General features: G+C 44.9%; 1 protein-coding gene across 8 annotated transcripts in view; it reads left to right on the top strand.

Moving 5' to 3' along the window:
• LOC117236985 (AF4/FMR2 family member 4) overlaps window positions 1-13994 on the top strand; it is a 166754-nt gene that overhangs the window by 107298 nt on the left and 45462 nt on the right. For all 8 annotated transcript variants that reach the window (XM_033500480.1, XM_033500477.1, XM_033500476.1 and 5 more), the window contains 2 exons: window positions 8143-8238; window positions 10473-10509. In XM_033500480.1, coding sequence (XP_033356371.1) covers window positions 8143-8238; window positions 10473-10509 — 133 coding nt within the window. The remainder of the gene's footprint in view (window positions 1-8142; window positions 8239-10472; window positions 10510-13994) is intronic.

The following is a 13994-nucleotide window of genomic DNA, read 5'->3' as shown; positions in this document are numbered from 1 at the left end:
GTTAATAACTAAGTAAATTAACCAAGTCGCTAAGTAAATGCACGCTCGTATTGTAATTTTCTGCGATGTGTCGCTTTAAACATTCATCAGAAACAGTAACGTCAAAGAGAATCTCGATCCGTACGAGTGTCGTTATCCATTCCGATAGAGAAAAGCAAAAAGAATAAAAAAAAGAAAGAAGTGTATTTCGACAAAATGTCGTTTTTACAACCGCGAAGTGCAGAATAAATCTGTAAAAAAAAAAAGAGCGATATATCTGTAGTACGGAGGAAGAAAGGTCATGTATTTTACATGTGTGTCAAATTCGGAAAACATTATTCATTCGACATGGAGCAATCGTGACAACCACTCTGTACATTTCCAACAATACATCTTCGAGTATTGCGTCGTTTCCTTGAAACCGCAATGAAACGAGACGAACTTTTTAATCTCTTCGAACAAGAATATCCTCTCGAATGTAGAACGTTTAAGGCTTTCCGTTTCAGCCTTCTCTTGACCAGCGTTTCTTTCATTCATCATCGAATCGATATACGTCTGCATAATTCAACAGCGTCAGAGGAGCAGGGACTCGAAAGTCTCGCAGATTCGTCGACGAAACGGGACATCCGCTCGCGCCGTGTTTCCAACGAGTGCGCGAGAGAGGGGGAGAGAGAGAGAGAGAGAGAGAGAGAAAATCGAGTCGACGTTACCGTTCTCCGAGCTTTTCCACTTTCAGCGCGAATTTATGACGATACTACCGGGCAGTCGTCGACGTTGTAGCTCCGCTGGGTTCAACTGTGCCCCCTTTTCCCGCCGTATCCTCCTTCCTGCAGACCGGCCTAGCCGTTTGGTATAGAAGCACCGTCGAGGCCCATGAATTATTCTCACGGCTCTGCCCGTGGGAAAATACGAGAGTTGCGCCAGTAGGCATCGTAAATGCGGCTGCTAATTGCGCTGGCCGACGACGACCGTTAGCGTGGATCCTGAATATCGCGTTCTTTCGCCACCGTTATCGTCCCTTTCCCTCGCCCAACCCTCAACCCCTATATCGGACATTGTCCGCCTCCGTCTCCGACTCCACGAGCCGCCTCCATCCTGCGGTGTTCCTCTTTCTACTCTGTTCGTCGATTAATCGAGAGATTTTCAGCTTCCATTACGGTTGACTAGACGGCCTCGTGCCCACGGCGATATTTAGGGAGCAAACTCTTGCCGGACGATCGCCATTGCCGCAGGATCTCGCGTTCGAGCTTTTTCCAGCTTAAATTCGATTCCCGTGTAGCCCCTATAAATCGCGGCTAATCCAGTTTTCGGCCCACGCGCACGGTTCGTCGGGCTCTCTCCGCGCATTCGATCGCCGATTCCCAGCTTCCAGTCTCGATGCGTTTTTTTCCCTTTTGCGTTAGTTGGTGAACCGTTAGCTTCTCTCCGGTTTCGCTTTTCCATCCCCCTCCGGAACACGATCGGTTGGTTAACCGTACACGCAGGGAGAAGACAATTAGACCGAGTTAATAAGGTCAATTCGAGGTTGATCGAGTTAACTCGCAGCCAAATGCTTTGCAGTCGAGACTCGATACTCAACGGCCCGACCCTCCAGATCATCTCGCGACGAAGTACCGTTTAGTTTCATTTTGGTTTCACGATGGAAATGTTACCCTTCTAACGACGCCATACACTCGTTCGGATTAGTCAAGTTAGTTGAATTCAAGCAACTCGAAGTACTCGTATTACCAACATTGTCCGTTTTCGAATTTAAATGTACTTAGTCCCTCCCTTCACACTTTTTCGTAATATCGTCCGTTATAACAATATCAAAAGTATTAAAATATCGCTTGTCCGAATAATTTTTCACTTCTATACGAGTTCGTCGATTTATCAGTTATTTTTAAAATACACGTCTTCTTTCGATATCGTGGGACTATAGAATTTTCATAAAACACGAAACTGTTAAATTCGACGATCGTAAGCTAAAATCGTAAACAGAAAGAAGACTAGAAACCCGAAAGGATATTTCAAGTAGACGACAGGTTCGCACCGATGAATTGGTTTCGGTGGATGGCTGAATTCCAGTCGCTCGACTAATCTGAACGAGGTTTCCATCTGACCTGTGCATGAAACTGATCGTCGCATCGGTCGTCAGGGTGCACCTTCGAGGGGAAACAGCAAGTGTTCACCTACGATCTCACGGGACCTTTCGAAGAGACGTTTCACGGAACGCCGTTACGACTGCGTCGCGTGACGAGATAAAAATACGCGGCCGTATTCCTCTTTTCCCTGGAAAAATCCGTCGCGTTCGTCGAATGGAATATTCGACAAGGATAATATTTATCCGAGAAACAGAGCCGGGCTGTCCGACGTTTGGAAAAACCATGGCTGAAATAAAGGATTGCATCGAGAATGGTGATGGCGCGCCGTAAATTCACAGGGGGGTTGATCGCGGGGGATAAATAAAAGTTGCAGCGCGATATATCCTCTGTGTGAAAATGGAATACGCGTTGAACGTGACGATCGATCTGCAACGGCGAATCGGCATTTTCGATTCCATGGTCTTCCCGTTGGTCCATTAGGCGAGCACAGGGAAACTGCTCGTAGCTCAAGGTCCCGCAAATGCGATCTTGCGAGTTTCCTTCGACAGCCACTGCATCGAGCGTCGACCACTCGGTAACGGGTTTTCAATCCTCCTCGCGTGTCCAGCATAATTATCGAACTGCATTACGGTGCTCGTGCGACGCACCAATGATACACCCTCGTTCATTAGGATCAGGGGCCGAAAACAACAGTTATTTTTACCATTTGCACGCAAGTAGTTTTAGCAAATGTTTGCCTGCCATTTGCGTAACGATGAATGCAAAAGTCTAATCTTTTAATCCTTCCCCGCTTATCTGGATCAAGTATTACGTTCTATAGATGTGTCCTGGTACTTATGAACAGGAACGTGTACGTATCCCTATTCTACGATCATGATTTCGAAAAGACTGGATGGTCAATAATAAAACAAACGATATTCGTTATCGTTTGACAAATTACTGGCGGAGGGTCGCCTTCGTCCTCTTCGTTCAAGTTCCTTCACCCCTTGTCGAGGCGCAGCTTTTGTAAATAGCCCTAGCTGTGACGATACATGCGATTTTGTTGGCCGGCTCGTAGTCACGCTACGGATCATCGAACCCCTTTGTTCTCTCGCCTGTTAGGAATAAATAATTCAGCGACTGTCGCGTAGGGCGGATTATCTTATCGTAGCCGTAACTGTTCTCGAAGTTTTCGGAGGTTTCTTCGGCTCAACCGGCTTTATTCGTTCGATCATTCGGCGATCCTAATCTAAACGTCATCAGTAAACCGGCAATATCGTTTTGAACTGTATAAGTTGGAATATCTGTATAAGGACGGCGTGTAGATGTTTCACGCGAGGGTAAAAGGAAAGGAAATTCAATTTGGAACGGTCGATTTTCTTCTGGGAAGTAACGCGTTCGACTTGGGTTCAACGTTTCGATCCCATCGATCGTGGTCCCACGGATCCATTAGATGGCTCGTGGAATCCCCATAACTCGCGGTGGCGTTTCGTGTTCACGAGGAATAAAGCGGCTGGCCGCGAATGTAACTGGTTCGCACGAAATGGTACGTCGCGCGGAGAGGGTGACTCAGCCCCCGGAGAATTCTCTCCTCTTGGCAAACGTGTCGAGTCCTTTTTCGTTCGGCCCTGTGTGTCGTTCGTCGGCGTCGTGCCCGTGGTCGTCGAGCGGCGGGATGCAAATGGACGATTTCGTACGCGAGTCACGCGTGTCTCGGAGCTGCACACGGCCAAGCGAGAATAATAAGTCGCGATTAACGACACCAGTTCGTTCGCTTCGTTTCGTCTCTTTTATATTTTTTCTTCTTTTCTCTCCATTCTTCCTTTTTTCTTTTCTTTCTTCGTTTGTTCGCATCCCTGAATCGACAGCCGCGAACGATTCTGCATGCGAATCGCATCTTCGGCTCGACCGCGTTTTTCTCTCTGTTAACTCACCAAGTTTTCTCTGCTGTTTTCTCTTCTGTAGATCGTGAGCATTCGCGTACCGGCCTTTCATTGTACAAATCGATTAATTAACGCTTTCCGGTACACTATGATAATATCGGTAGCTACTTAGTTACACGTATCCTGTTATTATTATTTTTAATGGCGATACAAAATGATACGAGAATCGTATAGCGTGTGAATACTAAATCTATTCGTTGCAAATGTTCAATTATCGTTAAAAATCGTAATTGTTTCTTTGTTTTACACGGAATAAAGAAAACGATCCTGTGGCGATGGCTGCTTTCTTTCTTCACTCGATAGATCGTTGACGATCGTAATACATCTCGTCTACCATATTATCAAAGGTTTAATGGCACCTGTTCTCTCTAAAAATTCGATACAATCAGAAACGTGCAAATATACGCATATCAGAGAGAATACAGTCGTCTTATAGATTTGGTCTTCCATTGTCCTTCCCGCGAATGTCGGTCGATGATACGCATGATCGAAATGCAACAGCGCCAATTAACGCAACACTCGTGTGGACGGTCGATGACGCGATTTTCGTTGGTGGGAAAATGTGGAGCGGAAAAATATCGGAACGTTAACTGGTAACGATGTTCTGCCGTGCGTTTCCGCTCGAAGGATAACGCTGCCATTGCCGTTCACCGTTATATTCACGACGCGCCGCGATACATTATGCATGATCGTGGAGCGATCCCGCCGCGGTTGCATTATTCTTTTTCGCAGGACAATCTATATATCTCTGTGTATATGCGATATACAATATTTCGCGTATCGTTGCGCCGTGTTTTTCCGCGGACGCTGCATATTTCCCAACTCGATTGCTAAACGATGAAAACCCTATTCAACGTTACTGGAATACGCTGATACATATGTACACGCATTACCATTCATATTCGGACAATGTAGCCGATTTGTAACAACAATGCATGAACGTTAACAAAATGCGTAAACGAATGAAAGATCGATGATCAGAAGCAACATTTATCCGAACAATCAACAGATATTAAACGTATTTAATTGGAATTTCAAATGAGAACAAGATCCAAGTATAAAGATTCAAGGATCGCAGTAGGGATGAGCGTCCGATAATCTGTAATTTAGCATTCTGCGTAATAATAATAATAATTCGTTGTAACTGTCGATAAAATTGATCGATAAAATAACATTGTCGATAAAACTGTCGATAAAAACAAACCGGAGATCATCGTTCGATCGAAAGCAACTTGGAACGATAAGAAACTAACCGTTGGTTTTTACAATGAATTTCTTCGATCGAATCGCTTTGCCGCCTTGGAAGGGGAAACCTCGTTTATGGAAGCGCGTGGATCATCAGGTCGAAGATCTGTTTCGATTCATACGCGTGGGTGCCAAGCAGCTGGGCCAGATCCCCAATTTATCGCGCGTCAAATCGGTAGAGATGTTCAAGAACCTGTGACGACACACACGACCCTCTGGAACATCCACTTCAAACCGGAGATCTTTCGTCGAAACGAACGCCCTCGGCTAATGCGACTCTTTAAAAAACCTCACGTTACTTTACACAGTTTCTCCGTCTCTGCACTCAGAGTTCTCGTCACATCGCACGCGTCGCGCATTTGGTTGGTTGCGACGAACGTCGCACGAGGACGCACATTCGTGTCGACATCGTCGACGATGCAGCCCGTTTTCCCACGTTGAATAAAACGAGGAAGACATCCACGTCCACGTTTCTCGACGCACGTGCGTTACATAGCGCGTGATTCTCACGTGGGCAGTGTTTAAAAGCGACGTTGATTGCGACGTCGACTAAGCCGTGTCACGGTTACAACGTGCACGTGCACGTAGACGCCGACGAACCGTGGATAGCTCGATATTCACGTTTCTGTCATCGAAGCAGGAACAAACAGGCGCGAACTTTCGCGAGCTTGTCTTCCAAAGTTGTATCGAGCACAGTAGAACTTTGTCCTATCGTATATTGGTTATACGAACAAGTTAATGCTCGGCTTCGAGTATGGAGATTCATAGCCGAGCCTCTATTAACGGAATTATTATCGGACGTAATTACAATTGCAGCAATAGGCGTTCTTATAATGGATCAATGCGTCATAATCGATATATGCGATCGTTTATTTGTATCATGAATAAATTCCACGTTTAAGGAAGGAGTAGTTGAACGCGATACAGGAATAGCTTAAACAAAGCGACAAACGAGCATACTCGATTTCAATTTTCCTGAGAATTAACTTCTATTAGTCGGACTAATAATACGAGATGAAGAGATTCACTCGGTTATTCGGGAATCTTATAATAATGTTGTTACGCCACGAGGCTTACCACAGGCTGTATTTTCTAACCGTCGCTCGCGGTCCTACAATGTCGCAGGCAGACCGTCTTATCTGCCCGCCGGATCATATACAATGTATCGACGAGAGCATAGTTGTCGCCAAGTAGCGAGCTCTAGAAACGTCGATTTTTGACCGTTACGTTTTTCACACAAGAAGAGGCATACGTGATCATAGGCACGAGCGATGGCGTGACCCGAGCATAGTGGGGGTCGTCTTCCAAATGAGACAAAGGAATAATCGAAGGGCGTTCAGTTCCTTCTGACGAGTCAAACGTGACACTTCGACAAATCTGACGAGCAAACGAATTTATCTAGAGATATCGCAAAGTCGAGTCAAATTTCTGTAACATCTTCATCATATTATTGTAAAATATATTGTTCTATGTTAACCTGTTAATACAATGTTACATTCATTAAACCACCTCTGTTATCCTAACCGAAACAGGGGAACGACTATTTCGCAGCGTCGATTAACATAATCGTAGAGAGAATTTACGCCTCTCGCTGACGCGTTCTCCTAGCGACCGCGTCTCTCCGCGAACGTTCGTAATAAATGTTATTTACCATGTAAATGCGAAGATAGATATCTACACGTACATCTCGTAAGAACACTTACAGAAGTAACGCAGAAACAATAGTTTTGTATTTCCCAATTTTACAATGTTTAGTTGTCTTCAATATCCTTCTGACGCAAAACTGATGCAATTGTAAATATGCCGCTTTACGCGACAAAAATAGAAACACAACGTAGACTTTCCGTTCGATAGGAGGAAATTTGCAATTTTTTCGATTGTTCCACTATCGATGTCAAACAGCGATATCTGTCCAAGATTCAGATATCGAGATTCGAAGCAAGTTGTAAGCGTAAGATTTGCTGATATAGAAATCGTCAGAATTGATGATATACGTTATCATGTCCAAGTTCGAGTCGTAGAGAAGATGGACATTCTTCTTCGGCTATTTTTCATTAGCATATTATGAGAATAACACGGAAATCCGACTTCCGGGTACCGCGTTGAAATCGTCTCGCGATCCGATCGAACCTCGTACGAAGAAACAGCACTCGAACCGGTCGAATTTTCACGGCTGCATAATTCGCCGTGTAACGCCGGTAAACAAGCTCTGTCGTTGATCGTAGGAAGAATATAAGCACACCGACGAGAGGCTTTTGTCTCGTCGGTCTTTGTTCGCGTCGACGGATGTCTCGACGGGTCAATGAATCGGTCCCGACGATTCGCCGGTGGAAATGCGTTTCGTTCAGGCCGCGCCATGCCGATGTACCAGACTGCATTGTTCGCGTGTTTGCGACTTCCACTTCATCCTCGTGATGCACGGCGTGCGTATGGACGTTCGTTCGTTCGCTCGCGCGCGCGCACGTGTTCACGAACTCGAAACCACGGCCCACTACGTTAATAGACACGAGTTCCGAGTACCTGGTCGCCGCGGCTGATCATACGCGGAATTCGTGGACCTCGGTCCGGTGCCCATTGACGTAATCGTGGCCCAGATGCGCTCGGTCTTACGCAAAAGTACTCGTTTTCGAGACGTACCACTTGCACAAGCCCACGACCACTGACGCGATGCCGCGATGAAAGGAAAAGGGTCACCTTTTTCGCGGCTCCGACAATGGACGAAAGAAAAGGTGACGTGTATTCTCTGCATTCGAGTCGGTTTACGTATCTCCCCTCTGCTCTTTCCTCTTTCGTTTCTTCCGAGTATGTACGTGTCGATGTTGAGAATTGTGTTTTGCGGACGAGAGTGGAGGATGAATTACACTCGTGTGTCGGCTTAAATGTTAATCGACGTTCGATCGCTTCTGTTTCAGGAAATGTCCATGCCGCCCACGCCTCTGTCGGCTATCGCCCAGACACCGAGAAAGGAGCCGGAGTCGAAGTTCATGTTCAATCCTGTGCTAGCAAAGGTGAGCATTAGATTCTGTCTGTTCGTGTAACAAATTTTGGTACGGTATAGATAAACGTTATTTTTTCCGTTGTTGCGCATCATTAAAGACTATATATACGCGTGCGTAGGTATTGTCGAGACACGTGCTAGTTTCGTACGAAGCATGATAATGAGCGTAAAATATCAAGCAAACGACTAATCGATCAGAGCTTTATATTCATACAGAGTCGCGATCCAATGTGCACACGCGAAAGGCATACGTTTCTGACAACTATTTCGAAGAATCGCAACGATATAATAAATCATTTTTCAATTTAAATCCTAAGATTAAAGAACGAATGAAATGAGAAGCTCCAAGAAGCGTACACGAAATTACTAAATTCAAGATAAACTCGTCTACAGTATGTACAGAGCCAAATAACAAAAAACAGCTCGGTAATGTTATGAATATCAAAATTATATAGACAGATATACATAAACAAGAAGAGAATTAATTCTATTATATGAAATTGCGAACATTCTTATTACAGTATTGAATAACGTGCATCTTTAAACTATAATCTAACGTTTCAAGCGTAATAATAATTCTCAAGGATTTCGATAATTTCCCAATGATTTTTCGAGTTTACTTAGATTCTTATGACTTAGGAGCCATGCTGTGTGTACATAGCATGGTATAAAGAGTCGCGTGAAATTGAGCGATCGTGTTCCCGTTGATTACAGAGAAGCCGTGGCAAATCTTAGGACGCGTATCGATCGTGGAAACGTTTCGAATTGTATCGAGCGACCGAGAAGTGTTTCGTGCCACTTGGCACTGTGTCAAGAAGCTCGCGTTCGACCGAGACGGACGCCTTTCGTTGCGGATAAATCGGCTTTCGCGCAACGCCCGTGTGTCCGTTCTAGAAAACGACCGGTGCGGCCTGTTAAACGCGGAATTTCGGATTCCTCGTCGTCCACAGGCCACGCTCGCGGTCGCTGAAAACGCTCGGCGAAGAACGCGCGTCCGATCGATCGATGCCGGCGTTTTCGAGTCGAACAAGCTGTAGCTTTCGTGCCACTTGGCTTCGTGTCAAGAGTTTCGTGCGCTGCCGAATGTCGTTTCGTTTCGTTTCGTCGTTGTCGGCGAGAAGAGAAAAAGAAGAAACGGAGAAAGGAAGGGCGAAAGAGAAGCGCGCGAGAGTCAGCGTGGATAAAGGGGAAAACGAGCCGCGAGATATCAGTAGCTTCTCTGGTGAAAACCGGATTAATTTCTCGAGGCTCGTGTTTTCCTTTTTCCGATGCCGAATAGCGTGGGCGCTCGCGGTTTTCCACGCTGCTGACATTCGTCCGACAGCTATGAGGCGACACGATTAATTGAAATTCGCAAGACCGAAACGGTCAGCCAGCTTTTGCGCGACGAAATTTCCTGACGTATGCCGCGACCAGTTTGCTTCTTGAATTTTATCTCCCACGGAATAGTCGTAAAACATGGCGACGTGCTAAAACCACGTTTACGTTAGGCAACTACAGTTGAGATGACCAGGTCGTTCAACCAAAAATAGAAGAATGGGCTATTTCTGGTTGAACGGCTACAAGCCGTTTCAATTTGGTTGACACTGTGTTTACGCGGTCTGTTACGAACAAGTTAAGATAGATCGAATCGATCGATCGATCAACAGTAGCCCAGTATAAACGAAGTCTTGGCGAAAACATTAAAGCGGTACGTTTTCACGTGGAATATCTTTCACGACGCAAAAATGGAGCGACACGTTAGTCTGTGGTTATACCGGTCAGATTTATCAGCGTTCCGACGAATTCTTCAGATAAAACGAATATACAAATTGTTAGGAGTACAGTAGCAGTTTATGAAAGCAATAATAACGAAACACCCGTAATTTTTTTCTCCAATTATAGTAATAATCTCAACAATCTCGACATTAATATTGTTATCGTATTTTGTTATTTCCATGCTATGATTCGATATATACTTGCTGCAGTTTCCTATCAAGTTCACAAAATCTTGGACGAGTTAGTCTCATTTCGATCTTCGAATCCTTCAAATAGTTTCATTCGTCCGAAAATGTATGCCATAAATATATAATCATCTAATCACGATGTATCCACTGTTGTAACCAAATTCGTTCTAATAGAGTAGAAAATAGTTAAATTCGAATTGTTATTTGACGTGGCAAGTTCGATCGTGAAGTTACGTTTGTAGGTCGCCTTTGCTGTTTGATATTATCAATTTTGAATAATCGTTGTTTTTCGTTGCAGTTGACCGAGGTGACGCCGCAGGAAGCCACGAAGCCTCGTAAGTAAAGTTTCCAGTGTGTGTTGCATGCCTCGTGTTTCGAGCTAATCCCCCGTCGAGTGGAAATGCTCGATGGCGCGATCGAAGACGGCAATCCTGTTACCTGTTCCATTCGAACGCGACTCTAGTTTATCCGATGCGCCGAAAAGCTATCCCATTATGAGACTGACGATAACAAGCCTCTCGGTATTACCAGCTATCCCCTCGTTTGAAATGCTTGAACGGACTACGACGTTTTCTACGCGATTTCGCGTTAGTCAAACACTCTCGATCGTTCCATACGAGATTTTACGTAAAGTAGATTCCGTTTTAAAAGAGCAGCGGTCTGTAAACGAGTTGGTTGGTCGAGTCTTGCAGAAAAAGTGGCCTTATTTCGGCAACGGCTGTTTAACATTTATGGCCTATTACGTAATTAACTTTGGCGAAACAAGAGATTTTTATTACCGTACGAAACGAGTCTGATTATCCGCGGTGCAGTGCGTGACAACGATGAATGCTCGGAAACGGATATTTCGGAACAGTTTAACTTCGTTTCCCCTGTTCTTCTTTTCCGCTCTTCTTTTCCTTCTTTCTCCTCTTTTTTCTTCTTTGTTAAGTTTATTTACTGTTTTTGCTTTTATACTTTACACGCGATAATGGTCATGACGAAACAGCCGCGGGCTAATTTAATCGTTGCGCGCGGCGTTGTTCGCGAGTCGGTCCTTTTCAACCGGCGAATCTCGTATTATTCTTTGCAACGTGAAATATTTTCATAAAACCGCAGGAATTATTTGCGTGACGGCCCCCGTTGGAAACAAAGTAGCGCGGCCTATGAAAAACCTGTGGATTCATTGCGATCCGCAAAAAGCCCGAACGTCAATTTGCAGCCGCGTTTCGCAGTCACTGACCTTTTCCATTAACTCACCGTCCGGGGAAATTTATATTTGACTCCGACGGTTTCGTGTACACGGTTATACGCGTTTATATGCGCACGGACGGACAGACGGTGGGAAAATATATATTTTAGCGACGCGCGGAAAATTTACGTTACACCAGCTGATTCGATAAGTGTTTACCTTAAACACCTAGAACTTTTTTAGAGGAACGTAACACAGGTGCTGTGGCTGACTGTCGTGTGATTTATGCTTCATCGTGTATCAGATATAAAATGAAACTGCGTAACATTTTTTTAAATTGGTTCAGTTTTTTCTTCGTTCGTCCATAAATTTTCCCTCGTGGTTGTCGATAGCTGATCGAGTATGAGGCGGAACGAAATTAAATACCGATTGAACCTCATTTAATTTTAAAATATTAAGCTTGATATAATAATTACTATGCGCATAGATGTATACATTACAGACTAAAAATTTTAAACCACGTTTCCGACTACGTTTATTCCAAATCTTTTGTTAACCTTCAATTAATCTGTAATGTTAATCGAAAATCGATATTACGGGTATGGCAAACGCACAATTGGGTTTTGACAATTACTTTCAGTTCGACACATCGTTTACATACAACGATTTCAAAATTTTCTCTCGCGGTATATACGCCATTCGGTCATAACAAACGCATTTTCATGAATGAATAAATCCACCGATAGGCGACGATGACAGTGTGATGGAATATTTCCATGACTCATTGTGTGTTCGGCTATAGCGTTTCGACGAGCGAACAAATTTAGATTTTATTTCAACAATTACAAAATAAAAATCAACTGAAAAAGAGTCGATAGATAGTTGACACACCGCGACAGAAGATCAGCCGAGATGCAAAAAAATATTTGTGAATGGTCACGTTTTACAAATTTACGTTTTACAAATTTCCGGTTTACGTAACCGTCGGTCCGTGAAATGCGAGGCGCGCGCCACAAAATTTTTACCAGATCCCATGTTTGTTCACGAAAATCCAAATATTTAGTTAGCTTTCGGCCTGACTACTCGCACGCTGGCCGACGTCACGGCTTGCCACGCGTATAACGGGGACCATTGTCAAAAATGGAGAATCACGTCGCGCCAGATTGTCCGAGGTCCAGGGCAAAAACCTGTGGATTCATTGATATTCGAATGTTTCTAAACGATGCGCACGCGGACTGGTGGGGGCGTTCAAACTCGAGAGAGGGCGAGGGAGCAGCAAGGGATACTGTTTCATGAATTAACCATTCGATGTGGCGGCTCTCCCTTCCGTTTGACGTCGATGCTCGAATATACACTGGCCACTTTGCGACGCCTATTATCGTCGCCGTTACGAACGTGTACGCGCGTGTGTAACACCCCATGTCCCTCGCGGGCCGCGGGCTGAGAATTTGCTTTTCGCTTCGTATATTTGAGTTTGCCTCATCGCGCGCGGCAAACCGATCTCGCGACTTTCACGCATCCCGCGTGTCAAATCTTCGAAAATCAACGCCTCTCGATTCTTCCGCTTTATTCCGCGCGGCTTTGAACTAATTAGCGGCTCGATTCTTTCATTGCTAAATTTCGCATTCGTGAAAAATCGCAAATTATTAATATTAATATCTCTCTCTCTCTCTCTCTCTCTCTCTCTCGTATAACACCAATGAACTTTTCTTGCATCATTAAGCTAACTAAATTTACCGACTTATTAGTAAATTTTACAAGTCGTTAATTAGAAGTTAATGGTATTAATAAATTCTCTTTCATTAGAGTAACGAGTACGATAAGGAAACAAATGATATTTTACAAGCACATTCTACAAATCACGAGTCTCTTAATAATCTTATATCATGTAATACTATGAAATAGTAAACGAGAAACGTAACCAACGACTCGTAAATCGTTTCTTTAATACCACTATTTGGCGAATTAATGTGCAAAAGGATTCTGCAAGCCACCTGCTCGGATATCTGCATTTCTGCAGAAATATCATTCCAAATCCGCCACTGCTAAGCGACCGCACCGCTGTACCTCGAATGGACGAGAATCGTTTGGATTATCCGGCGGAACGTTAGACTTTTACGGGACGACTGGCAGAATCTAATCTCGGAATCTGCCGCTTCCGGTTTCCCTTTAGCTTCCTAATTTACCTTGGTGGCCGGTATATTTCTCCGCGGCCACTTCCTGCCCTGTCGGCGCAAGCGGCGAAACGCCCACCGACACGGCAGAGAGGTCGGGCCACGTTTAACCTCTTGCCCCGAACGTGCCAGTGGCTTCCTCTTTATCAGGGAGAACGGACTCGAGGACGTCTCGAGCTGATTAAGAGGAGGGAACGCGTTAACCGCGTCGGAATTGTAATGCGCGTGCCTCCAACCGCCTACCAGCGGCACGCTTCCGCGCCGAATTCATCCACCTGTACTCTTCCCCCGCCTATGCCTCTCTCTTCTCTGTATAGGTGTTAACGAGCGAGGGTGTGATCGCGTGACCGACGACCTTTTAGGCAGCGCGCCGCTACGGCTAAAAGGCCCCGGGTTCCTACGTTCATTTTCCACCGTAACGTTTGGCTTTCGATGCAACCCCATGATTCGAGCAAACGCTCGAATTACTCTCGAC

Source organism: Bombus vosnesenskii, unplaced genomic scaffold, assembly GCF_011952255.1.
Source record: "Bombus vosnesenskii isolate JDL3184/JDL3185 unplaced genomic scaffold, Bvos_JDL3184-5_v1.1 scf7180000013352, whole genome shotgun sequence".
NCBI lineage: Eukaryota > Metazoa > Arthropoda > Insecta > Hymenoptera > Apidae > Bombus > Bombus vosnesenskii.
The sequence above is the reverse complement of the archived record's forward strand: the minus strand, read 5'-3'. Positions and strand labels throughout refer to the sequence as shown.